The sequence below is a fragment of the Aspergillus ibericus genome, assembly GCF_003184845.1.
Source record: "Aspergillus ibericus CBS 121593 unplaced genomic scaffold BO80scaffold_10, whole genome shotgun sequence".
In the NCBI taxonomy this organism is placed as follows: Eukaryota; Fungi; Ascomycota; class Eurotiomycetes; order Eurotiales; family Aspergillaceae; genus Aspergillus; species Aspergillus ibericus.
In genome coordinates this window covers 197,710-223,081 of record NW_020292108.1, presented here as the reverse complement: position 1 = coordinate 223,081, position 25,372 = coordinate 197,710, and the positions used below count along the sequence as shown (strand labels likewise).

General features: G+C 51.5%; 10 protein-coding genes across 10 annotated transcripts; 4 read left to right on the top strand and 6 right to left on the bottom strand.

Annotated features, from left to right (window-relative positions):
• Positions 1-2,471: 2,471 nt before the first annotated feature.
• BO80DRAFT_14756 (uncharacterized protein) lies at positions 2,472-3,047 on the bottom strand. Its single transcript, XM_025713746.1, has one exon. The coding sequence runs from the start codon at positions 2,933-2,935 to the stop codon at positions 2,549-2,551; it is 387 nt and encodes a 128-aa protein (XP_025577501.1). The 5' UTR covers positions 2,936-3,047; the 3' UTR covers positions 2,472-2,548.
• Positions 3,048-3,159: 112 nt separating this feature from the next.
• BO80DRAFT_470824 (gamma-glutamylcyclotransferase family protein) lies at positions 3,160-4,613 on the bottom strand (the record flags this gene model as incomplete). Its single annotated transcript, XM_025723078.1, has 2 exons — positions 3,879-4,613; positions 3,160-3,681 (listed from the first exon to the last, which is right to left on the bottom strand). The coding sequence occupies exons 1-2, from the start codon at positions 4,170-4,172 to the stop codon at positions 3,160-3,162; spliced, it is 816 nt and encodes a 271-aa protein (XP_025577500.1). The 5' UTR covers positions 4,173-4,613.
• On the top strand, positions 4,546-5,140 carry BO80DRAFT_14776 (uncharacterized protein). The gene has a single exon (XM_025713749.1). It carries the CDS (start codon positions 4,707-4,709, stop codon positions 5,007-5,009), a length of 303 nt encoding a protein of 100 aa, XP_025577499.1. The 5' UTR covers positions 4,546-4,706; the 3' UTR covers positions 5,010-5,140.
• A 1,018-nt stretch (positions 5,141-6,158) lies between these two features.
• Positions 6,159-8,881, top strand: BO80DRAFT_453370 (oligopeptide transporter; the record flags this gene model as incomplete). Its single annotated transcript, XM_025722002.1, has 10 exons — positions 6,159-6,225; positions 6,287-6,585; positions 6,646-6,920; positions 6,966-7,172; positions 7,219-7,373; positions 7,432-7,529; positions 7,580-7,906; positions 7,961-8,143; positions 8,191-8,766; positions 8,816-8,881. 10 exons carry the CDS (start codon positions 6,159-6,161, stop codon positions 8,879-8,881), a joined length of 2,253 nt encoding a protein of 750 aa, XP_025577498.1.
• Positions 8,882-11,161: 2,280 nt separating this feature from the next.
• On the top strand, positions 11,162-13,526 carry BO80DRAFT_423142 (purple acid phosphatase family protein). The gene is made up of 4 exons (XM_025718974.1): positions 11,162-11,735; positions 11,782-12,477; positions 12,524-12,964; positions 13,019-13,526. Exons 1-4 carry the CDS (start codon positions 11,380-11,382, stop codon positions 13,365-13,367), a joined length of 1,842 nt encoding a protein of 613 aa, XP_025577497.1. The 5' UTR covers positions 11,162-11,379; the 3' UTR covers positions 13,368-13,526.
• A 2,416-nt stretch (positions 13,527-15,942) lies between these two features.
• On the bottom strand, positions 15,943-16,965 carry BO80DRAFT_442853 (uncharacterized protein; the record flags this gene model as incomplete). The annotated part of the gene is made up of 1 exon (XM_025721298.1): positions 15,943-16,965. One exon carries the CDS (start codon positions 16,963-16,965, stop codon positions 15,943-15,945), a length of 1,023 nt encoding a protein of 340 aa, XP_025577496.1.
• A 786-nt stretch (positions 16,966-17,751) lies between these two features.
• On the top strand, positions 17,752-18,962 carry BO80DRAFT_432951 (uncharacterized protein; the record flags this gene model as incomplete). Its single annotated transcript, XM_025720806.1, has 3 exons — positions 17,752-17,919; positions 18,005-18,620; positions 18,952-18,962. 3 exons carry the CDS (start codon positions 17,752-17,754, stop codon positions 18,960-18,962), a joined length of 795 nt encoding a protein of 264 aa, XP_025577495.1.
• A 903-nt stretch (positions 18,963-19,865) lies between these two features.
• Positions 19,866-20,517, bottom strand: BO80DRAFT_423141 (GNAT family N-acetyltransferase). The gene has a single exon (XM_025718973.1). The coding sequence runs from the start codon at positions 20,496-20,498 to the stop codon at positions 19,878-19,880; it is 621 nt and encodes a 206-aa protein (XP_025577494.1). The 5' UTR covers positions 20,499-20,517; the 3' UTR covers positions 19,866-19,877.
• A 673-nt stretch (positions 20,518-21,190) lies between these two features.
• Positions 21,191-24,326, bottom strand: BO80DRAFT_377027 (uncharacterized protein; the record flags this gene model as incomplete). Its single annotated transcript, XM_025716681.1, has 1 exon — positions 21,191-24,326. The coding sequence occupies one exon, from the start codon at positions 24,324-24,326 to the stop codon at positions 21,360-21,362; it is 2,967 nt and encodes a 988-aa protein (XP_025577493.1). The 3' UTR covers positions 21,191-21,359.
• Positions 24,327-24,653: 327 nt separating this feature from the next.
• BO80DRAFT_423137 (uncharacterized protein) lies at positions 24,654-25,280 on the bottom strand. Its single transcript, XM_025718972.1, has one exon. It carries the CDS (start codon positions 25,207-25,209, stop codon positions 24,805-24,807), a length of 405 nt encoding a protein of 134 aa, XP_025577492.1. The 5' UTR covers positions 25,210-25,280; the 3' UTR covers positions 24,654-24,804.
• Positions 25,281-25,372: the final 92 nt, after the last annotated feature.

Genomic DNA, 25,372 nt, shown 5'->3' with positions numbered 1-25,372 from the left:
CTTACATTCATCACTGGTTCCAACTCTGCTACCAACGCGAGGCAACTTCGGGCGTGTCTACGGCGCTATCTTCTCTCGGCCAAAAAACAGGGCCAACATCCCACATAGCGTTTCCTTTCATTCCAAGGGAACAGCGGTAGATACCCAGTATAGTGAGCACATATGCACCAATGCAGTTGCACCGAGCACCGGAGATGGCGGCGCAGTCTCGTGTCCTGCCTTGTATCAACCAGGAATCATCGTGGGTGCAATGTCTATTGGCTTATCGGCTAGATAGCAGTTTCAAACAGTTTATCGATTATTCAGTTGCGTCGACAAAAAAGCATACAAACACAACATCCATCACGGTGCGATCGAAAATGTCACTGTCCCTTATGGTTTTTGGTCATACACTCCCTACTACCACTTCCTACATGTGTACACTCAATAGCAAAACCCAGATCATGTGGACAAGGATTATTGTAATCTTAAGGCGCTTCTGTACTATCTTCTCCCTTCCATAACCTTTCTCTTTCTACATCTGTTCCTTTCCCTTTCCTTTTTTTCCCTATTAGAAGGGTGGGGGGAGGTTGAAACGAATTGCGCAGTCCGGGTCTGTTATGGGCTGTAAGTGGATCTTGAATATGGAGTATAAATATCAAAATATGTTTTCCGGTGGAGGACCCAGAAATGATAGAAGATTCCGATTCGTCCCAATGTGCCTGGTATGAACTCTATCCGTTAATTCATAGGGGATATCCTATGATAGACAGTAATTCCGGGTATGTGTACGTCTACATAAGGCATTTGAGCCTGTTGACTAGCTAGATATAGCGATCATCTTACCAGCATTGCTTTTCACAGAGAGAGAGAGAGAGAGAGTGTGTGTGTGTGTGTGTGTGTGTGTGTGAGACAGACTGTAAGAATTCGAGAATCAGAAAATATCGAGTGAAATGAATCGGCGTTTGCCCCGGGAACATGAGTCATTGAACCAAACTTTCATCATTCTCTAGATCAAGAACCGTTATTATCCTGATTGTCCCGCGATAGACAATCAGACACAGCCCTCTTGGGCTGAGCCGGACGGCGCCAACGCCCAGGCTTGGCTTGACGCGTGATCACCCTTTGATCCTCCACTTCTGGTCCCATCTTTTCTTCTTTCTTTCCTTTTGCATCTTTCTCATCACTTCAGAACACCCCCTCGCAGTTTCATTTACCCACCTTGGTGTCCCCATGGCCCAGTCTGCAGCAGAACTCGCCGTGGAACCCCCCACCACCGCCAATGTTGACCGCGCGACCGAGGCCCACGGAAACCCTACCGATGACGTCACCGATAAGCGAACGTGGGCGGCGCAAACCATCCAGGTCCGTCCCTCTTTTTCCCGTGGCCTCGCCATTATTGATGGGTTTCTAGCGAGCATACCGCGGTTACCGCACGCGACGAGAACTCCACGGCTTAGATCTCTCTGCGTCATCCTCAAGATGGATAGATGTACGTCCTCCCTGACCAAATCTCGTCTCTGCTGATCACCGCTAACCACGCCCCTCATCCAGGCCGTCAAAGAAGCCGAATGGCGACAGCTACACCGCCCCTCCGCCCCCTCCGACGACCTCAACAGTACCGCCAACGCGCGTCGCAACTGGCTACGTGCCGTGAGTGTCGCCAAGCGTGTCGGAGGCGACGATGATGATGACCTCGACACCAAGACCGATCATACTCACCCTGACAATGCCTCGGGCGCGCAGGTCGCCCCGGCCGTTCTCCACCATGAGCTGCCGCCCGGGACTACGGCCAAAATGATGGACTTGCAATACTTTTTGGAAATGGTTGACTTGAAACATCGCCATGGGAGTAAGCTGCGAGTTTACCATATTTATTGGAAAAATTCCCCGACAAATCAGAACTTCTTCTACTGGCTTGATTATGGGGACGGGAAAGGGGTTGATCTCCCGCAGTGTCCGAGGGAGAAGTTGGAGCGGCAGCAAGTGAGATATCTGTCTCGCGAGGAGAGGATGAATTATTTGGTAGCAGTGGATGAGGCGGGGAAGTTTCGCTGGGCGAAGAATGGAGAGTTGATCTGGACGGATAGTGCGCGGTTCAAGGATAGCTTGCACGGCGTGGTGCCGATTGAGGAGGATGCGCCGAGGTTTACGGGGAATACGGAGGCGGGGAGTCCGGCAGTGTCGAAGTTGAGCAGTGAGTCGACAGAGTCGCTGGAATCGCTGAAGTCGTCGTTGTCATCGGCTTCTAGCTCGGTGAGTGGGCATGGGGATGCCTTGGGGAAGCGCGAGGAGGATGGGTATAAAGCGGCGAAGGTGGGCCAGAAACTGGCGCATGTTACTCCGGGGACGATTCTTAAGAGCCTGAAAGGGAAGTCGTCAAAGAAGGAGGACATGTGGATATTTGTGAGTTGATCGGCCAATCTGTGTGTGGTTGTATGTCGTGAGCTGACTATATAGGTCGCTGATACAACATTCCGGTTGTTCATCGGCATCAAAGAGTCCGGCTCATTTCAGCACTCTTCCTTCCTCCGTGGTGCCCGCATCGCAGCAGCTGGATTGATCAAGGTTAGGAATGGGCAACTACGCGGTTTGGCACCGTTGAGGTACGTGTTCCGAGTTCATATGTGAGCCATTGTCTCCTGACTCTCAAAGTGGCCACTATCGCCCTCCGGCCGCCAATTTCCGTGCCTTTGTCCATTCCCTGCAGGACCAAGGAGTCGACATGTCGCATGTCTCCATCAGCAAATCGTATGCTGTCTTGGCAGGCATCGAGGGATACACTAGAGCCAAACATAAAGTGCGTGCATTGCAAGAAAAGGTCGATGGTGCGAAGCATAGGTTTCGCAGCCGGCAGGAGGAAGGAGGGACCCAACAACGGGGCGAGGATACCATCAACAAGAGGGAGAATGGCGACTTCACTGGTAAGAATGAGACAGCGCGAGGCGACAATCATGAAAAGAGACGTTTCTCGGTTCCATTCCGCCAAAAGCCGATATGAGCAATTTGATATGCACTATGAAAGGCATTATAGCGCCGACCAATAAGAAAAAATTACCACAAGCGCTTTAACAGGTCCCCATGGCCTAATTACCACGCAGCACAAACCGCAAGGCGCTTAGCGAGGACTCATTCTCACACCCAACACTCCCTTCGAAAAGAACCGTTTTCTTCGAGCACCTATGACTCCCCAATATCCCTCTGGTCGAACAACCAATCCTTCAACTCAGAGCCTCCGTCTCTCAACAACCCTGGATCTGCATTCCAAACAAACGTCACCCCAGGCACCTTGGAACCATCCCTAAATTCAATCAAGCATCCCTTCTTCCGGTACATATCTGTCTCATACTCGACCAACCGATCTTCGTCTTCCTGCGACCGGACCTCGTACGCGACTCCGTGAATTGGTATTTCGGGACGCCCGTCCAAGAGGGCCGGATACTCGCCCCACAGCTTCATCCCATGTTCCATGATCGTCGCCGGACGAAGAGCCGGTCGATCCCTAAGTCTGAGGACTTTGGTGAGGATAGTCGGATCACCAAGTGAACCATAGAAAAAGAAACAGCGGGTTTGAAAGAGGTCAGGGCGCTGGTGTGTATTAGCTGGTTCTTCCTGCGTAGTCGCTGCTGATATTTGAGGCAGCGAGGAGGTCTGCCTGTTTGTGGCTAACGAGGCCATCCTTCCGTTTTTCACGCCTGTATACTAGACTTCGTCCTATCTGAAAGATTGTTTAGACTCCAGAACGACAAACCCAGGAAAGATAAAAAGGAAGAACAAGGAAGGGCAAACTAGAGTGATCGTAATGATGTCAACATCCCCGCTCCATGTGACACTGGATAAAAGGTAAAATCAAAACAACTCGGCGGGATTTGGCTCCTTCTGGTTGCCCTGAAGCTTACCACCCCTGGTAGATATATCCCGGCCAATGGCGTCCGTAGGTTTGTTGATGCTTTGCTACCGGTCCTTGGGTGTGAAAGGGTCTGGGCTTTGGAACCGGGTAAGGATGAACAAAGGATTTCACGTGAGGACTTGGTTGGTGGAAGTTCTAAGAAATAGGCATTCTGGTACGACAGCTGCTTATCTGGATAGCTACAATCCGCCAATGCGCCAGAGATATTAATCGTAGGGGATCTTGCTGACTCTTGTTGTACTTTGCGGCCGTCCTTTTGGAATAACATGACTTCCAGAACCATCGTTCAGAATAGGAAAGATGACAGATCTGTTCATGACTTCTTGGCATATGCTTTGGGCCGTTAACATCAACAAAAGAGAGGCTTCTTCATATAGGACTTGCACTGAGCTCGTCCTGGCAACGAGAAGTATTCTGGATGTTCCATGTGTCGCTTCTCAGCTGCCAGTGTTGACATGCTTAAGCACTAGCTCCAAGGCATACTTCAATGAGTGATCTCCCTTCACTCGCTTCACTTCTGAACGTGTGTTGATGTCTGACAGAAAGCTACGAATTGGCTGCCTGGCAGACGGTAAAAGTAATTTCCGGCCAGATACGACAGGCAATTCATGAATTCTCCTCTTTTGGCTCATTCCTCTCGCGTTCCTCGAGTGGTGGACCTCATGGTCTTCCCTCGATGGCTCGGCAAGCAATTTCCCGAGTCATGGCTATTATCACTATAATCTCAGTGGATTGGCGCCGACCGCCCTTCAAGCAAGCAAAGCATTTCTCATTACGCAATCCTTTCTTGATTTCCTCAGCCTTGTCATAGGGCTGGATGTCACTAGTTCTGTCCCGATTGTTCCCTTTCACCGGGCCGACGACGGTGGTCCTCGCATACGGAACATCCCGCATCTCAAAGGGTGTTCCTGCTCGCGGTCCCATCAGCAGCATGGCCGGTCAACAACGAGGTTGGAAAATTGGCCCGAGAAGTGGACGGCGAGGCCTTGCAACCCCGACGCTGGCTTGCGAGCAGAACGTGACTAGTCCGGATTGGGCGACCGGCAATCCGGGCCCCCGCTGGCTTCCAGCTTTCCCCTTCTCCTTTCCTCTCTCCTCTCTCCTCAGCAACCCCTCTTAATCATTTCAATCTTCGAAATGCCAAGCTCCTAGGGCCGTAGGGCCTCTCTTTCGTTGGCTGGGAATCATGGAGGATCGGAGGATCCACAGGCCCTTCCGAAAATCATGCCAGGTGACAGGACACGGCTGGAGAAGTGAGGATGCGACGTCGAAAGACAGGGCCTTATTGGAGGTACTGTGCTGGTGGGTACATCAATTGCCACTTATGCACAATTTGCTGTCTTGGTGCATGGTGCAATGTGAGCGGAGTTGATCAGTCCGATCAGTCCGCAAAGACTGTCCTGGGTTTGTTGCTACGAGTCAGAGTGGCTCCTTTCAATTTCTGACCGAGTCATGAGGATTTTACTGACATTTATAGTTCGACAATAGTGGCAGAAACCCGAACATGGCCCGATAATCTGGCCTGAGACATAAGAGACTATCTGAAGCGGAACCCAGAATCCCAGGATCCGTCCATTTGAATTAGGCATAAGGGCCCCTAGAAATTCGGGCAAAGGGATCAGATAAGGCGCCCCTGTCGTACTTGATTGGCCCGTGTTAATAGTTCACGGGGTGATTTGGCGCCTACCACCCACTAACGTATGCGAGTTCCAAGCTAGTGTGGGATGTAACCACGGATAAAACGCAATTTCTCTTGCTGCCTTTCCCTCATTTGCGCCTTGAAATGTGTTATGATCTAGCCGACACCCTAGCCGAGTCCGGTGCAATAATCCCGCTTAAACCTAGACAGGTATCCCAATTCTGTCCTACGGGCTCCGATCATGCAACAGTTGAAGAGAAGCAACCCATTTTGAATCCCTACTCGATTGAGACACGGATGGAATGGTTGGGGAATTTGCCAAGGAAGCTTTTCCGCGGGCACACGAAAACCCAGGGCCCACCCGGAACAGGAGGCACCCATTCGCCCTGTAGGGCTGGATTTCTTGTCGGAAGACGGCCCACCAAGGCTTAGGCCAGCCCACTCGAAGTGGTAAGTATGGTGGTGCCGGCAAACCGCGCAAAATATCCCTCACCCCCCCGACATGGCTCGTTGGCACGTTTGGCGGTGATACTTAAGGATTGTCGGGCCCGCGATCTTATCTGATGCCACATATCTCATCTGATAATTTTTCGCACCTTGTCTTATTCAGCACTGCCGTCTGGTGTGGAAATGGCCGCCGACACCAAACATGCTGTCGACAAGGAGGATGTCTACCCGGTAGAAAACTCCGACCGAGGTGAGATTGATTTTTTTCTCGTAATTCCCTCCCCCGGACGGTCGCTGTTAACAACTACAAGCTGAGGTAGATTCCCAGACCGACGTACTACGGGCGGCAGGCATCGGCATCCACGAAGATGATCCCACCGAGCCCATCCTAACGCTGAGGATGTGGATTCTTGGCATCGGATTTTGCATCGTGGCCAGTGGGCTGAACACCTTGTATACTCTTCGGAAACCATCCATCACAATCTCTTCTTCCGTGACCTTGCTGCTGGCCTACCCGCTCGGGAAGCTGTGGGAAAAGACGATCCCGAGCTGGAATGTTAACCTCGGCGTGTGGAAGTTCAATCTGAACCCGGGTCCTTTCAATCAAAAGGCAAGCCATATTTCCCGCAGTTTCTTCAATTGATCAGTGCTAATCGGTATCCGACTCCAGGAACACGTCTTAGTTTACATTATGTCCAATCTCAGTATCTACGTCCGATTAGGCGCAGACGTCTTGACTGAACAACAAATGTTTTATGGATACGCAGCGGGATGGGGCTTCCAGATCCTGATCACTTTGGGCACATTCTTGGTTGGGTTCTGTTTGGCCGGATTCTTCCGATCGGTGGTTGTGACGCCTCGGGAGCTTCTCTGGCCCGGCGTGTTGAGTACAACATCGCTGACGACCACGTTGCATAATATTGGTCAAGGGGATCTGCAGGCAGTGTAAGTCACTATACCTCCTTTTTAGGTTGTGACTAATGGGAGTAGTAAGGATACGTGGAAAATGTCTCGTTATGCATTCTTTAGTTTGGCCTTCTGCATCTCCTTCTGCTGGTACTGGCTTCCGGATTTCATCTTCCCGGCACTGAGCTACTTCACCTTTCCGTGCTGGATCAATCCGAAGAGCACTGTGGTCAACCAACTGTTTGGAATGGAGAGTGGCATGGGCTTATTACCTATCACGTTTGACTGCAAGTACCGCCCGCTACGTGCCATGCTTATGCTCATATCTGCTAGGGAGTCAAATATCTTATGTCGGCTCACCGCTCCTGATTCCGTCCTGGGCAATTCTAAATGTATTTGCTGCACTGGTCTTCTGGATCTGGATCGTGGCTGTTGCGTGTTATTATCGTAACGTGTGGTATACAGGCTACTTGCCCTTTCAGAGCTCCTCAGGTATACTAGCTCGTGTTCTTTTTCAATGCCGCTATGTATTCTAACCATGTCATAACAGTGTATGATAATACGGGTGCTGTTTACAAAGCCTCCAAGGTGGTCAGCAAGGCGACCGGCTACAAGTTTGATCTTGCCAAGTACAAAGCTTATTCTCCGGTATGCTACTATCGATCCTTCTTCAAATCCTGCTAACCAGAGACATGAAGGTCTACATGCCTGTCACCTATGCATTGAATATGTTCGGTCTGTCCTTCGCTACCCTGAGCTCGCTCCTCGTCTGGGTCCTTCTCGAGAACCGCACCGATATAACTGCAGGCGCCCGTCGGATCCCCCAGGTAATGCGGAAATATTTTTCCAAAAGCAAGGACACAGAAGAGAACCCCGGGTACCGGGATGTTCCCGTCTCATGGTATCTTGTAGCGGCTGTAGTGGCATTGTTTCTCTGCATATTCTCGGTTGAGTATTGGCATGCTGAACTGCGGTGGTACGGAGTTCTGCTGGCATGTGCAGTTGCTCTGGTCTTCTACGGCCCGGTAGGTGTCCTTCAAGATTAACTGGAAGAAGACAAAACTATTTCCATCTGTTAGCTCGCCATCGTGTATGCGACCTCCAACTTGAAGATTAACATCGACATCTTTTGCCGAATTGTCGCCGGTTTCGTGTTCGAGGGCAAGGTTCTGGCCAATATCTGGTTCTTCGACATCGGCTACATCACCACCATCAAGGGTCTCTATTTTGCAGAGGATATGAAACTCTGTAACTATTGCAATGTATGCCGTACCATCATTTTCTCCATCCCCGAAGCTAACGAGTCCAGATTCCCCCACGCAAGGTATTCATTGTGCAATGCGTCGGGATGATATTCGGAACCCTCAGCTCCGTGTGCGTCTTGAACTGGAGTCTAGGCAATATTCGCGGAGTCTGCACGACCGAAGCTGTCAACAACTTTACCTGCCCCTTCTCGCGTACCAAATTCAACACCAGCCTTATCTGGGGCGCTATCGGGCCCCGAAACTACTTCAGTAATGATATCGGCTACAGCTCTCTCCTCTACTTCTTCATTATCGGTGCTATTCTCCCTATCCCGGTCTACATTCTCAAGCGCCGCTACCCCAACTCTCTCTGGCGCTGCGTTCATATCCCCCTGTTTCTGGGTGGGTTGAACTACCTGCCTCCAGCGACCGGCACCAGCTACGGCAGCTGGGCGCTCGTGGGCCTGACTTTCGGCTATCTTCTCCGCAGACGGGTACATCAGTGGTGGTACAAATATAACTTCGTGTTGAGTTCCGCCCTAGACTCGTCGGTCTCTATCGCGGGCGTGGTAATCTTCTTTGCCATCTATTTCAGTGGAGCGTCAAAGCACTTTAGCTGGTGGGGGACCGAAGTTTACAAGGTGAGCTTATAGCTTGTGGAGATTGATGCGATAAGCTAACATGCGATAGAAAACGTGCGACTACGAGGGCTGCGCTTATTTTTCAGTGCCAGAGGGCGGCAAATTTGGTATCTGAGGTCCGCCGCGGTATATAGTCTGGCTGGTGATGACGGTGACTGTTGTTAATGTTGATGTGCCGGGATGGCCCTTGCCCGGCTGTGCTTTAGTCTAGATTGGATGTGGAGAATGACTAGAGTTATTGGGCGGTGGCTCCGCATACTGTAAATATTTCTGGTTGTGGTTGATAACAATGCTAGATTAGATTGACAACACAGCAGTATTTGCAGTATGGCGCACGGTAGGGTCCATAATACCATGAATACAATAATACCTTTGTGTTGAAACCTTCTCACCCTTACTATCACTTGATTGGTAACCGTCTCTTCATTTCTCCACTGGCCTTTGCGCTGGATATATATAACTGGCGGTGGATTGAAACTACTATAGAATCAGACGGAGCAGTTTTAGATCAGCAGGTTACAGGAGTAGTTTACATACTAGGTGAATCTGTCATCAGAATAGGAACATATAATGAACCCAGTAGATATATGTACAAACATGATTTATCATCTTCATCTGACAGCGTATGTGAAAAGTTTCAAAGAAATATACTAATACTCTACAGAGAGTACTATATGAAAAGCAGAAGAAGGATAAAAGGGAATAATCCAAGCTCTTGTTAGTCACAGATGATTTCAGTGATTTCCTTTCCGCAGGCGGTTGTGGTCGGTCGGAATCGGTCCAGGTTCTTTACCTGGTCGCGCGCTCTGCACGGCATTTCGGCCTCCTCAGCTGGATCAACTCAGGGTAGGTTTGTTAACCTGTAGGAACATGATATTGAGGCATGTGCAATGTGCATCATTCTCAATATATCCCTTACCAATATACTGAACCCTTCCCATACAGTTGGTAGGATGATGGATTGACCTCCACCTGATTTTATGAATGGTATCCATGGATCATGGTGGAAAGAAAAGAAAAAAGAAAAAGAAAAAAAAACAGGCGAAGTTAATAGGGCTCCTAGTGTCTCTGTTCTCTATGTCCTGTACCTCCTTTTGACATTTTGTAGACCTACCATATCCCGTTCTTTTAATCTGCTTGTGTTAGTTCTCCGCCTTGAAATGTGTGGGTGGGCTAGAATATGGTTTCAGGCCTTCTTGATATTTAGATCCCCATGTGTCTGACGCGACCCAATCATCGGTGGATTACTCAACTCGGCTTTTGGATTATGCGGAGGTAGGAGCATAAGGTGCCGGGTTCCCGTGAGATTTATTATTGCTATTCACTTCCGTGTTGTTATCATCTGCCAATGATGACTACAATCGACCATACACTGAGAACCCACCCCGAATCTGTATTCTACTTGAAGCTTGTTTTTATCCGCTGCATCGATAGCTCGTCCGATTGTCGTGCATCCCCCCGTCCTGGAAGAAATAGGGCTGACTAGTCCGTTGATTGTGGATATTGATGTCTCTCGGATGTCAAAGCGCTTTCATGATACGGAAGATCTTTTCCAAGAGTTCTACGAGGCCTATTTTGAGATATTTGGTCGGTCGGCCCCAGATCTCAAACGATCAGTGCTTGCCTATCGCGGGGCTCCTAATCGCGGCGGAGTGAAGGAACTGGCAGGTATCAGCATTTGGCGGGGGTGGTAACTAGCTGCGCTTGATGGAATCTGATGCCCAGAGCGTTGGCTGTGGATATGTCCTTCTGACCAAATGGTTTGCGGCTTGATTGATGGCAAGATGGTACTGCGATCAAGCCTTATTCTCTGGCCACGCACGTGGTCAGTACCTGGCAGGTTATGCGCCAAGATGAGATGATCCTGGTAGCGTCTGCCTTATGGGGTTGAGATCTGGTAGCCTTCGGAATGTACGTCACCAGTACCGTGACAGGTTGGGGCAAATCATGGTACCACGTGCATCAAGCAATGGCAGACCATGGTTCCGGATATAATGTTAAACGCGCTGGCACTGGCACACAGGCATATTTCGTCTTGTCCGGCAAAGATCAATGGTTTATGCTAGAATTCTCACGCGTGCCGGCTACAGTTCCCACTGGTTCTAGAAGGATGGGCTGATGGTGGATGGAAGACATTGGAAATGCGGTGATTCCCATTGACGGAACCCCTCACCACCTGCAGGGATGCTGCGGGTTTAATATCGAGGCAACCAATCCAGACCGCTTCTGAGAAGAGGCCCCACTGCTGGGGAATGTGGGTGCCGGCCTAGCTTTGACCAATCCCGACCCGCGAATGCGGGCACATGCTCAGCGCGATCGTCGCCAGGCGTCCCTGGCCTCGCTCGATTTCCCGAGCTGAGCTCTCCATCGCATCCATCGCTGACCTCCGGTCGCAGCTAGCCGAGCATGGATGGGCGCGCACCCGTCGGACTGTCCGAAGCCAATTGCTGTCCGGCCTATCTACACGTGTAATCTCGTGCCTTGCTTCGCTTGCCCTCGCCTCCAAGATAACGATGCCGGGACGCCCCGATATAAACCGCCCGCTGCCCTGCAGGTCGACCTCCACCTCTATCGGTCAGCCAAGATCGTCTTGTCAGCTGAAAGCACGCGACCATGAAGGGAACCGCCGCTTCCGCCTTGCTCGTCGCCCTCTCTGCCACCGCCATCCAGGCGCGTCCAGTGGTCGATGAACGGTATCCCTACACCGGGCCTGCCGTCCCGGTTGGTGATTGGGTCGATCCCACCGTCAATGGCAACGGGAAGGGTTTCCCTCGGTTGGTCGAGCCCCCGGCTGTCAAGCCCGCCACCGCCAACCCCCGGAACAATGTGAATGTCATTTCGCTGTCGTATCTCCCCACGGGTATGCACATTCATTATCAGACTCCCTTCGGACTCGGCAAGCTGCCCGCCGTCAAGTGGGGCGAGAACCCGAAGAACCTGACCAACATTGCGTTGGGTTACTCCCACACGTATGTATTCCCGAGTGAAAGGTTGACGCGATGCTGATTCATCCAGGTACGACCGCACGCCGTCCTGCTCGGAAGTCAAGGCCGTCACCCAGTGCAGTCAGTTCTTCCACGAGGTGGGCATCAACGATCTGGAGCCCGAGACCACCTACTACTATCAGATTCCTGCGGCCAATGGCACCACGGAGTCGGATGTCCTCACCTTCACCACCAGTCGTCCTGCTGGCCACCCCGGTCCGTTTAGCGTCGCAGTGCTGAATGACATGGGTTACACCAACGCAAAGGGCACCCACAAGCAGCTGCAAAAGGCGGCTCACGAGGGAGCGGCATTTGCCTGGCACGGTGGTGACATCAGTTACGCCGATGACTGGTACTCTGGTATCCTCCCCTGTGCGGACGACTGGCCCGTTTGCTACAACGGCACCAACTCCACCCTCCCGGGTGGTGGTCCTCTCCCGGCCGAATACAAGAAGCCCCTGCCCGCCGGCGAAGTCCCAGACCAGGGTGGCCCGCAGGGTGGTGACATGAGCGTGCTGTACGAGTCCAACTGGGATCTCTGGCAGAACTGGCTGAACAATGTCACCCTTAAGCTCCCGTACATGGTCCTGCCCGGTAACCACGAAGCGTCCTGCGCTGAGTTCGACGGTCCGGGTAACGTTCTGACTGCTTACCTGAACGACGACATCTCCAATGGCACTGCTCCCACCGACAACCTGACCTACTACAGTTGCCCGCCTTCCCAGAGGTATGCTTGATATCTGTCCAGCATTAGAAAATGCTAATCGTGCTAGAAACTTCACCGCGTACCAGCACCGCTTCCGCATGCCTGGTCCTGAGACCGGAGGTGTCGGTAACTTCTGGTACTCGTTCGACTACGGTCTGGCCCACTTCGTCTCGATCGACGGTGAGACCGACTTCGCCAACAGCCCCGAATGGAACTTCCAGGAGGATGTCAGCGGCAACGAGACCCTGCCCACTGAGACTGAGACCTTCGTCACCGACAGTGGTCCGTTCGGCAAGGTCAACGGCAGCGTCCACGATACCAAGGCCTATGAGCAGTGGCACTGGCTGAAGCAGGATCTGGCCAAGGTCGACCGCAGCAAGACCCCGTGGGTGTTTGTGATGAGCCACCGTCCCATGTACAGTTCTGCCTACGCCTCGTACCAGCTGCACGTTCGTGAGGCTTTTGAGGGTCTGCTGCTCCAGTACGGCGTGGATGCCTACTTCTCGGGGTAATTACCCTCTTCCTGGTGGCCTTTTCTTGTTTCCCCTCTAACAAAATATAGTCACATCCACTGGTACGAGCGTCTTTGGCCCCTAGGCCGCAACGGCACTATCGACACCTCCGCCATCGTCAACAACAACACCTACTACACCCACAACCACAAGTCGGTGACCCACATCATCAACGGCATGGCTGGTAACATCGAAAGCCACAGCGAGTTCAGCGACGGCGAGGGTCTGACCAACATTACCGCTTACCTGGACAAGGTCCACTACGGCTTCAGCAAGCTGACCATCTACAACGAGACCGCCGCGAAGTGGGAGTTGATCCGCGGCCAGGATGGGGGTGTTGGTGATGAGCTCACCCTTCTCAAGCCGCGTGCCTCGGGGGTTCCCAGCTTCCACCATTAAATAGCAGCATAATGAACAGATGAGCGAGTGGCGTCTGCCACGATGTGCAATGAGTATGATGGATGGATATGTTGGATGTAATTTACGACTGAGCAGACGTGTGTACATGATAAAAGTACTTGGTAGACTTAGTATATAATTAATTTACCTGAGAGATATCAGTTGCATACTTTGATCGCGATCAATCGGATAGTGGCATGTTAGCAAGGGGTCTGTGTCGCAATCAGTCTGGATGTAGATACTATGATATAGAATTAACGGCTCGGATATATAAGGGAAGAAAGAACAAGGAAAAGGAAAAACAGCGCCAAAAAAAAGGAAGGAAAGGCCATTGGTCCACTTGGCACAGACAGTGACAAAATCCCAGAAGCGCACGAGAGAGATAACTAGGAGTAAAGAGTTAGGTACAACCTACGGTAGTAGGTGGGTGTTCCATGACTGCCTCATACTCCGAACCCGAATTAAAACTTGGTCCGGAGGACGCCGCGGGCTCACATAATGTCTTGTACGGAGTATGGGGTACTGAATACCCTCAGCGACATTTCTATGTCTTCCGCTTCTTTCAGAACACATAGATTCGATGGCATTCAAAGGCAAACGCAGTGCCTGGCCATAACAATGAAAAGTCGAGAGATCGCGTTGCTGTGCTGGAAATAGGCGGAATTCTCCACCCCACTGAATAGTCGCAATTACAAGTAGTGGATGTTCAATAGTCGCACGGATATACCCAAATCCCCTTCGGGACACTCGACAAACAATCTCTGGGCACTGCTTTGAGATCGCTGATATATATAAAGGCCGGTACTCAGCCACGCCAGGAAGGGGCGTGCCGGTAACAATGCGAGATCGGACGGACATTTCCCGGTAGATCGTCACCTCCACTGTCTGACGCTTTGGGTCGGGTTGAGCATGGAACGGGGGTTGGCTATAAGAGGGCGCTACTTGATCTAATCATTATATGTTTACTCATTCATTCACGAGGTTGGTCTCTCCTTTATAACAAAGCTTGCTTTTCAACAGAGATAGACATCTAGACTTCCTGACCGAAAATAGATTTCATCAAGCAAGACAAGGAAGCCGAAGCATACGAGTACCCACGGAGTCTCTACGAGATCCAAGCAGAAGTGAGGACCGTTCTCCGAAACGCCCAAATCCCCTCCCTCGTGTGGGGTGACATGATGAAATAAATCCATGGATATACTCCATGCGTGTGGGTTCGTCATCTCCCACGTCCCATACCAAAATCCAGTTTACCAGAGTGAGAGATTCCAGGGCGGGAGGGACGACGAGTACAACCCCAAGGGAGCGTTTTGGAGCGACCGCGGCGGAGCGGGTGCATTCAGTCGTTGAAATGCCTTCGTGGTGCCTTGCCTGGTGCGTACATTGCGCGAGGTCCCAGTCACAACATCCTGAACAACAGACAGGTGCGCCAATGTGGAACTCAATACCAGGCAGAATTATCGACACGCTCAACGAATTGGAATCATGGAGCAACCGAGAGAGCAACTGGCCTGGCAAGAAAATTCACGCGACAGCCATCCGGCACCCTTGCCGGCACGGGAGAGTGGCCACCACCAGGAGATGGTAATCTAATTCTAGTACGCCGCCGGGCTGTCGCCGGTATTCTATCACCATACTAAACTTGCGCCAGTCCAACCCAGGCCTGGTAATACCATGACAGCCCGGACAGCAATGATTCCACAGCACCAGAAACAGCGTCCGATGTTCCATGGATGAGGCCAGCAGACACCACATGCCGATAAACCACGATAGGAGTAGGCTGGGACGGTAGGGAAACTTCTGCAAGAGATTCCGTTCAAGCGATGTCTCAGTTAGCTCATCGAGCTGAAGCTCCGCCAGGATGATAAGGAGAGCCGGATGGAAAGCAGCTGACGGACAAATCCGAGCAACACGGTGCCAGCTTCCGTTGGGATGGAGCTAGCCTCGGAATGACGGGGCGCAATGGAACTCGAGACAAGAATCAATGTGAAGCGAGCGCATCGGGTCGGAACGAGACAAATCTCTTGTCCCATTGAGTGGGGAGATCCGGAAGCTATGTAACCAGAAGGGAGTGGACAGCCTGGCCACCGAACATCCATCACTCGCTGCACCCGATACTGATACTGGGAGGCGAGATTTCGTCGGCCTACTCGTTCTAGAAGAAGGTAGGATGCAAGTGAAACAATGAAGGGTAAGAAAATTGAACAAGGAGCCGTTCATAACAAGGACGGCAATTAGACAAGCTAAGACCGGTTTAAACACGGCTGGAGTTTTCATCCTCCGCTATGTGCATAAGGCGAATTCAATGGAAGCAAAGATAATAAATTGCAAGTGAACTCCCCCCTCGCCCCCCCAGGTATACAGTGTATCCCAATAACTCACAATCTCGAAAATAGTACAAAGAGACTGCTTTGCGACAGCCTTTGTGTATCGGAACGAAACTTCATGATTTGAGTCAATACATCAAACCTGCCCATAGTCAAGAGAGACACAGAACATGCCGAATACACCAATAGCACCGGACTCCTGCACCAGGAACACCAAACAGCCAAGAAATAGCAATAGGTGTTGACGGTCACCCCAAAACCCCCAAGAACATTAAAACCCACATCCAGGCCCGTGAGGACGCATCCATTACCCACAGAGCACCTAAATAGAAAACATAAACCGACCCCAATAGATACGCACTCAGCATCAACCACCTAGTCTCCTTAGGCCCCAAAGACACCCCCAACGAAGGCCTCCACTCCACCCTCTCCACCACAGCCATAAAGCACCACCAGATCAGACACTGCACAGCCCGCAGAAACTGAAACCACGTCCTCCGAACCGGCGGCAGATACCTCCACCAGCTATCATCAAACCCCAACTCCAACAACCACTCCTCTTTTGTCATTTTGGTAAAGTCTACCGCATCATCCAACCCCAACATCAGCGTCTTCTTCTCCCACTCGTCCCATTTCATCGGGAGCAAGCCACCGGTCTGCTGCAACCACGTCCATACAGCGCGTGCATCTTCCTCACCCACAGCCTGGCCTCTGACCCCACAGAAATACAATTTGAAAATCATCTGATCCCTCATGGATAAGGTAGGCAAAACGCTCCCATTTAGGTCGTGAATCAGGGTAGCTTCCTTGGGAAATGCGCCCAAGTCAAGATGTGCAGGATGAGGAGCCGGTAAAGCAAATGTGTAAGTCAGGAATGTGAGAAGAACGCGATGCTTGCCATGCACGTATAGTAGTCCCTCTTTGTGTCGGGAGAAGACGTCGCTGCGCTTGCGGAGAAGTTCATTAGGGATCTTGTTGATATTGGTCTGCGAGCAGATCATGATTGATATCTTGGGGGTGTGAGCGGATGGGTATTTGTGTACGCCCTTGTTTGGATTGAGCTTCCAATCTGTATCGGGGAGGTCGCTGTGTTTGGTAAGGTCCGTAGTGATTAGGATGCGGATGTCGGCTAGGGTGGAGATCTGTTGGAGAATCAGGAAAATTTCAGAGATGAGGATGAGGAGGTGCGGACAGTGGGTGGGAGAAGGGCTGCTGGTGGTCTTGGGGATTGTGAGAGTGGGTTTAAGGCTAGGGTTGGGGGTGGGGGACATATAGAGGGGTGGGGGACATATATAGAGGGGTGGAGGGAGGCTTGATGGGGGTTATGGAAGTCATGGTGGAGGTCATTTTGGCTAGGTGCCGCACAGAAGTGGCGACCGTGGAATTCAAGATGGCAGCGACAGTAGAGATCATGCTGAAGTTGAGCAAAGATCTGGAACGCTTGAGCAGACACTGAGAAAGGGCGCGAAGCCAGGTCTTTATGTCCAATGCCTTGTGTGCCAGCCAGGAGCTTTCCACGGACCATCGGATCTTGCACGTTTCTCTGCAGGCTTACTCACTGCAGTCTCAGTGCCAACTAAAGAATATTCGAAGTCGAGAGATCTTTCGTTATTTACAGCGCTTATACTAAATTAGCTCAGGGATTACCCTGGTCTTTAGGTACCGGAATGGTTCCCGTTGAGGTAGATCCTATCCGCATAGTGCTTTCAGGCAAGCTCCAGAAATATGCGTAATAGTCAGGGGGCACGTTAGTAACCGATGTAGGTAGCTACATGTAATAAAGGGCCAATAGCGGCCATTATACTTGGTTAAAGTGTATCCATCAAAAGATAAGCACCTTCCATGTCGTGCCTGCTCTTGCCTGGAAAGATTCAAGACGGCATCACGGAAGTACCCTGTAAGCCCCATAGATCTGGCGGTACTTTCCTGCAACAACCATTGCTGGCAGATTCATTAGAATATCACTAAGCTACCATCTTAAAATGTGTGATAATCTGTATTTACCGCCCGGGTCTGGAATAATTATTGACATTCCAGTTCACAGGAAACCACTCAATATGCCGGTGGACTACGAATGCACTTTTTATGGCAATCGGGAACGCTCTACTCCTCTATCTTACGCCCTTGCTTCCGAAATTAGCGAGATTCTCAGAGACGCCCGGGTTCCCTGCTTGTTGATAGAGGATCTTATGTTCAGGGTTTTGGGGATTGACGGTTGCAATAAGGTTCGTACTGCAACTTCCCGTGCGGGTTGGTCGCTTTGTGCGCCTCTCGCCTATGCCTTTACAAGAATTTGGTAACAAAGCACAGCACCTGGACTTGGCGCTCGAAGATTCTCACTTGGACTACGCCATCGATATTCTCAGAGGAGAAGGCTTCGACGACAAGACGTACCCAAACTGCTCCACCCTCCTAGACGAGCTCGACAAGGCGGGTGAGGCCCATTTCCAGCCCGCTCATTGGTTTCATCTATGCGACAGGACCCCTTTACCTCGCAGAATCCCTCCTGATTCAATGGGCTCTGCCCACCCAGACGACGATGAAAAGGCTCACGTGGACCTTCGCCTATACCGGATGTCAGAATACTTCTGGGCCCTTCCGGAACTCCCCCCCGTCAGATCGCTGCTGACAACCGGGGATTACATCTGGACACACGACCACCGGCTGCCTGCTCATTACCTGGGAACTGATCCAAGTCAAAACTCGGGCTTATTTCCGCCTGATATACCTCCTGTCCTGATTCCCAGTCCGGCTCGTGTGATCGAGTCATTAATCCGCCTTAAAGCGCGGGATAGCAAACGCCCATGTCGTGGGAGGTTCTGGCACCTGAGACTTGCCTATTTCATGACGGTCGGAAGGAGTGAAATTGCTCCCGGGCGTGCTCCCCCAATCGGGGGTGCGTTGTATGAACCTGATGCTTTTGACGGTATGTTTCGCATTTGGTGGATATCTGAGGCGCAAGGGAAATGCATTCGATCCATAGAACTTCGCAGGCAGCTGGAAGCGATGTTGGAGAGCCATGATGTTTCTTCACTCGCACTTCCCCGACGGGCTAAATATGAGCTGTCAAAATCCCTTGTAGGCAGAGGATGACTTTGGGTGCTCTCGGCCTTATGTTCCTCTGGATATTACAGTTGAAACTTGTATTATTCAACATGTCGACCAGTCATGCGATGGTGGTATTACTTACGCCCTGGGAACCTGGGACAATACTGTCTGGTATCTTTAACTTTTGATTCTCAAACGACCCTGTACAGGGTGGCAATAGAATTTCCAACAATCAAATTAGTCCTACTATATGGCGCCAATGATCTTCAATAACTTGGAACCCTTCATTTGGTGTGTAGCAATTGAACATTGCCCTATTCTCAATAGATTAACCTTTCGACAAGAGTTCTTCAATTGTCTGCGACTCATGGATTATGATGTGAGATCTTGTTTTCGATACCCCCTTCTCCATTCCCAATCTCACAAGCCCCCGGCAAGATAACATTCCAAGAGAGCCTTTTTCATCCAGAATCTACCCCTCGACCACATGGAACTTACTTTTTCTTGCTCTTGAGTTCTTTACACTAACATTGTACACATTTGTCAATAGTAATATGGGGCTAACCTACGGCTTCTGCATACAGTTGGTTATTCCTACAGTTATATTCCTAGGATACAGATGGGTCAGTTGAATATATGAACACGATCGAGTAATATGGAGGATATCCAGGCTATGAAGCTCCCGGTACCTACACCCAAGCATTGCGTCTATCAATTGCTTATTTGAGACGGAATGGACTCTGACCCGTACAATTGGTGCTTGCAGGCACTTGCACCACTACCACAGGCATGTACGCTCATAATGGGTCTCACAGTATTCTATGTCAGTTGTAAATCATATCGGGGTAGTTATACTACATGTCGAGTCAATTAAGGGTCCAAGATAGCAAGTACCAAGTCCATGTGCGAAGAATCGAGACCGTAATAATTGATGTAGAACGGAGGAATGAAGATACGATTATGCCAGCCAAGGACGTGCCTTGAGGTTTATATATTTATATTATAGGAAGCCACGAAAAATACGTACGATGTTCCTTGATGTAAAAATGTAGCTGAAGCCATTTATATCGCTTGCCAAACATAAATCTCCACCCCCGACCCCCCCCCCCACCCAAAACAATTCCCCACACCATCCTCACGGATCAACCCCATAAACCCCCAAATCCTCCTCCATCCCCGGCAACGTAAAAACCAAACTCTCCTCATTCCCAAACACCCTCAACTTCCTGACCCCCCTAAACTCCAACCCGATCTTCTCCAAAGTCTTCCGACTCGGCACATTGTGCGGGGAACAAAACCCAAACACCCCAGGCACGCCCGACTCGCGTTGCGCGTGCTCGATGAACCCTTTCGCGGCCTCCGTCGCATAGCCCTGTTTTTGGTGCTCGGGCAATATGCAGAAGCCGATATCTGGTGCGCCGTAGCCGTTTGGTGGCTCGCCTTGCATGAGGCTGACCGTGCCGATGGGGGTGCTTTCGTCTAGTGAGGCGTCGGGGTGGGGCTTTAGGTGCACGAGCATCATGCCGATCCGTCGGGTGTAAAGCGGAATGATACGGTTTTCGAGGAATTTCCGTGCGGAGTCGGAGTCCGTAATTGAGGTTTTGCCGTTGGTGGCGAGGTATTCGGGGGTGTTCCAGAGGTGGGCGAGGAAGGCGGGGTGGGCGGGGTTGGTGGGTATGAAGTAGGAGATGTGGAGGCGGGGGGTGGGGATGGTGAAGTCCGGCGACATGTGGATTGGGGAGGTAGAGGTAGACATGGTGGTGGTTGGGTGGGCGTTGTATGTTTTTGGAAAGTACGGTATGTTGCGGACGGGTTTATATGGGAAAAGTGGCCATGCTAGCGAGGCTTAGCTAGTTGATTGACTCATCGCATTTATTGAATGACTCGAACTTTTAATGAATATTATGTGAGATTTTATTTAGTGTCGCCACTAGTGCCATGGAATAGGTGCAAATCACTTAGTCTCTGTTGATGGCCGGAACAATATTTCGCTCGCGTGCAAAATACACTGGCGCAGACTTCGGCGGAATGTAAGCTTTCTGAGGGCTCCCACGGCAACCGTTTCCTTCTCTTATGGCCTCTTGTGCCTACCTGAAATCGGTTGAATGTCTCATATTTTTGGAGGCAGTATTTTCAAGAATGGATGGGCTTGGGTCGCAGCAAACAAGTGGCTTCGAAGTTTGCTGCAGGCTTATCTCCGAGGCAGACTAAGCTCAGCGGCGTCGAGCGTCTCGGGAAACGGGCAGGCATGCCTGAAAGGCTGAAACTCGGGTGTCACCAGCCCCGCAAGAGAGTGGCCCCGGTGTGGTCAAGACTTCGATCAGACCCTCAATGCAAGTCGTTGGTTGCTTGTCTTTCACTCACATGGAGAGAAGCGGACCCCGAGCACAACCGCCCCAAATCCAGTATTTGATAGTGGAAGGATCGTTATCACACACTCATTGCTCGGCAGTAGTGGCTTGGCAGACGGCTACATGTGAGTCATTCCGATCCTTCGATAAGCGCCGACGGTGATAGCTCCACTCCCCCTGTAGGGGCATACGTTGCAGCCCAGAAGTTGTTCATGTTTGTCACTATCGCGTCTGAGTAGACCTGGGATGCTGTTCCAGTCCTCCACTCATACAACTGTCTCCCCACGATCGACAATGTGGGATTCCCCGAGGGCCGCCTTCAGCACCAGAACCAATTCGTCAATGGTCGACAAAAACTTGAGGTACGAGGTAATCGCAACACAGTATTCGCGGTAGCTTTTATTACGCACCGTTATCCTGCTCAGATTGACGGTTTGATGCTGCTGCTTCCATGTCTCGTAGCACCGCTTGACCAACGGCGTGGGTAACCGTTCCGGCAGCGCAGCTCCACCCATTAGTGCCTGTTCGATCACCCCCAGTATGGCCATGACGTCTCCAACTGTATAGTCGTCCGTGAGTCCCACTGTTCTTATCAGCCGCTCCTGGAACTCCAGCGGCAGCGTCGCCGACAGAGTGAGCAGACGGCCTAGCGCCTGATTCATGTCGCCTAACAATGTCCGTGTCCGATCAAGTGTTTTACGATGAAACGGGCCAAAGCTCATTTCCCATCGGAGAAGCCCAATCGGCGCCTCAAGAGATAGGAGTGTTTCAGCCATTTCCAGGGTGATCCTCTCGGCTACAGTGCCGACGGGGTGGTCAGGGTCAGCCCTGGCCCAATGTGACAATATCAGAGCATAGTGATCCGATAATGTGCGAACGGCATTGGAGAGCGTCTGGCAGACATGGCGCGTCGCAGAGGGTGGTCTTGGAAAGAGCTGAACGACTGTAGCCGCAAAAAAACCTAAGAGGACAGTAACCAGACGTTTCCAGAAAGCCGTGTCTCCGCGACCGGGAAGGCCATATTGCTGCGCATTGGCATCATCATAACTGAAGCCGATGACTAGAACGAATGTAGCACCACTCATGATGGCAGCCAGGGCCAGTGCTGGTGGCAGGAAGATCCTCCACCACATCAGCACCACTGTCATGGCCGCTGTGATGGCTCCCAATCCGTACGGATTGCCCGGGCCATGTCCGGAGCCGATATACCAAGCCACCATTCCCAGCACACCACCTACCACTGTACCGACCGCACGAGATACCAAAGAAACAGTAAAGTCGGCCGTGTAGACCAAGAGGGTGGTTTGCGCAGTGATAACCCCCCAGATTCCTTTCTCCCGGTAGTAGAATCCGGCGGTGTGGGGAAGTGCAGAAGGGATTGATGTGGCGATAGTCACCACCACCATGCGCAGCGCATACATGCCGGCAGGGTTAAAGAGCCATTTATAGATGGACATCAATGTACGGGTGGTACGGCAGCGCTGCGGTGTCCCGTATCCCCGACTGATCCGCAGGCGACGACCCGCTTCTCGGGTTTGTTCTTCGAGAACCTCTGGGTCTACCACAGTGTTGTTCTCAGCATATGACATTGGAGTAGGAGTGTTGCTACTCCAGAACCAAGTCAAGGCATATTGCAGCCGAGAAGGGATCCAAATACGGGTTTCAGACCGATGGGAAAGCAGCCACGCGATGTCATCTATCAGGGTCTGCGTTGCGTCGGCCACCGCCAAAATGCGCTCTTCAATCACCATACCTATGATCATCCCACGCAACGCATGCGCACCTCTCCCGTCTCCACTCTTACATTCCCCATAATCATCGAACATCTCTGCATGGTTGTTGATCAATGCTTCTGTAGTAGGGGTGAGACTAGAGAATCGAATTCTCCAGAGCGTCTGCCCCGAGACTTGGGCTCGGACAAGCTGGTCGTATATCTGTATAAATGAGGGTTCACAAACCCAACGCTGAGAGTTCAGGGTGCTGATGGTATCGACGATCGTATCAATTGCCGCCGAGCACGCCTGTAGGATTGGGATGGTTGACTGCCTCAGTGCATCCAGCGTGCGCGCACGGATAGCGGTTTCCTCAGCACTCTGGAAGGCATCCATCAGCTGGGCACTTTGCTGCAGTTGATGGCGACCAATGGCACGGTCTCTCTTTTCCGCCAGATTAGTATCAGCAGTAGGTGCCCTAGTTGGCGAAAGCCGTTGCATGTTCTGGTCGCCATGTATCCGAGCTATATGATAGTCTAACAACGACAGCTCTGCCATGAGTGTTTTTCGTAAAGGCTCCTGTAGACGTTCGACATCGGCGGCATTCCAACGACCCCTAGAGAAGTTCAGAGGGAGAAACGCTAACAGCGGCTCGAGGGCCTTGGCGGCTCCAATGGACTTACCCCTTGTCTCAAGAAGTTGTTCCAGGTTTAGGTCTTTGTAGTTGAGCAGTGATTCAGTATATTTTAGAGATATCTGACCGAAACGGAGGACCTCTTCCATCTTCGAGAAGACGGCGTAGGATGTGGATTGCGGAAAGAACAGGAGACAGCAGATCGTACCCAGTCCAACACCAATGGCGCCGGGCGCGACTAACACTCTGGGCAGAAGTGCGGTGAATGACGGCAATGATGGACCAAAGAGCAGGAAAAGGTCCGAAATGATGATGCTGAAGATCTGGGCTAATGCAAATTTGTTGTTTGTGGCCCGGAGACGCGACACGGCGTAGATGAAGACACAGATCATGACATAGAAGACGACCGTGACTCGAGCATCGAGCATGAATCCATCATGTATGAGCTGCTGTGTCACGGTGGCAGAGCTTTGACCGGACCGTTGGACCTCAGTCACCACCTCCTGCTGCAATTGCCGGAGACGAGCCTGGGTTTGAGGGGCTGGGCGAGCAGCCAGAGCCGCCTTCATAGTAAGCAGACCCCAAGCCCAGCCCAGACACATCCCAGCGAGAAGCGACAAAGCTGCAAGTAGGTATAGAAACAGAATTCCCGCCGGGGGTGCAATGTAGAGCACCAGAGCGCCGAAGAAAGTGGCGATGCCGATTTGCTGCAGTGCGGGGCCGATGAAAATCAATATCGTTGCAACCCATGTTGCAGTCCAACAACGAAAAAGCACCTTCAGATCGCGTAGATTGAAATGGTTCAGCCAAGCAGGCAAGGCGATTCGAGGCCGTTCCGACGCATCGCCTCCCGGCAGATCGATAGAGGATCCCCGTCGGTTTGTCATTGTTGGAGTTTCGTAATAGTTGCAGCTAGTATTGCCTGTCGGGTGGAAGGAAGAGACTCTAGGGGAGGCTCATGGTCAGCTCCACGCCAAAATTGGGCCATGGGGAGCCCTGGAACTCTGGGGACACGGGGCTCGAGACAACGTCATCCGGAAAGTTTGTCTCTCATCGCTGGAAATCGAGCACCATCAAGGATGGAACCTATCTCTGACAACCAGTAAATATTTGGAGACCCGCGTTTGATCTAATGGCCTTGAAACTGAGGGAATGGATGGAAGGATAGGAATGCCCCCCTTGCCAAGACCAAGGATATCAGACTAGAAGGCACGTGAGGATCCCCGGACAGTTTGTCCGTTCCCTTTGCATCATTGGCAGGCGTGAATCGGGCGTCAACTTTGCTGTATACTTTGCCGTACACAACCCCATATAGTATGAAGTAGCTTTCCATTAATAACGCGTCACATACAACCACAGCCTGCTCTACTTCTCGTCTTTGAAAATCCCCTTCTCAAATGCCATCTTCTTCACATCCTCGATCCACCCACCACAGCGATACAACGGCTTCGACGGATCCAAGCGTTTCCCACTAATGGTCACCTGGGCTGTAGGCGGCGGCACGACCTCACAGCACTCCTGCTCAAATCGGATCAAATCATCTTTAGCAATGGTCGCGATTTTCTTCTTCGAGCCTGGCACATGGCCCGGAATGGTTTCAGGATCGGGAGTGTCGCGGGGCGCATAAGTCATGCCCATCAGAATGGTGCCGACAACATGGTAGAGGCGACCGCGGATGGCCTGCGGGGCAGCGTCCGGGACGGTCTCGATGTAGATGGCGATGTGGTTCCGCTCGCCGATTTCTTCGGTGGTGTAGACGGGGTAGGACATTGTTTGGTAGATAACGTAGATGGGAGGGAGGTTGAGCGGTATGAGTAGGTTGCGCGGTGGTTGAGGTGATGGTGTCCGCAATATAAAGGTGATGAGAGTCTACGTCAATGCGTTGTCAATCACAGCCTTGCAGTTACCGGCAGTAGCACGGTCTTTCAGCCTT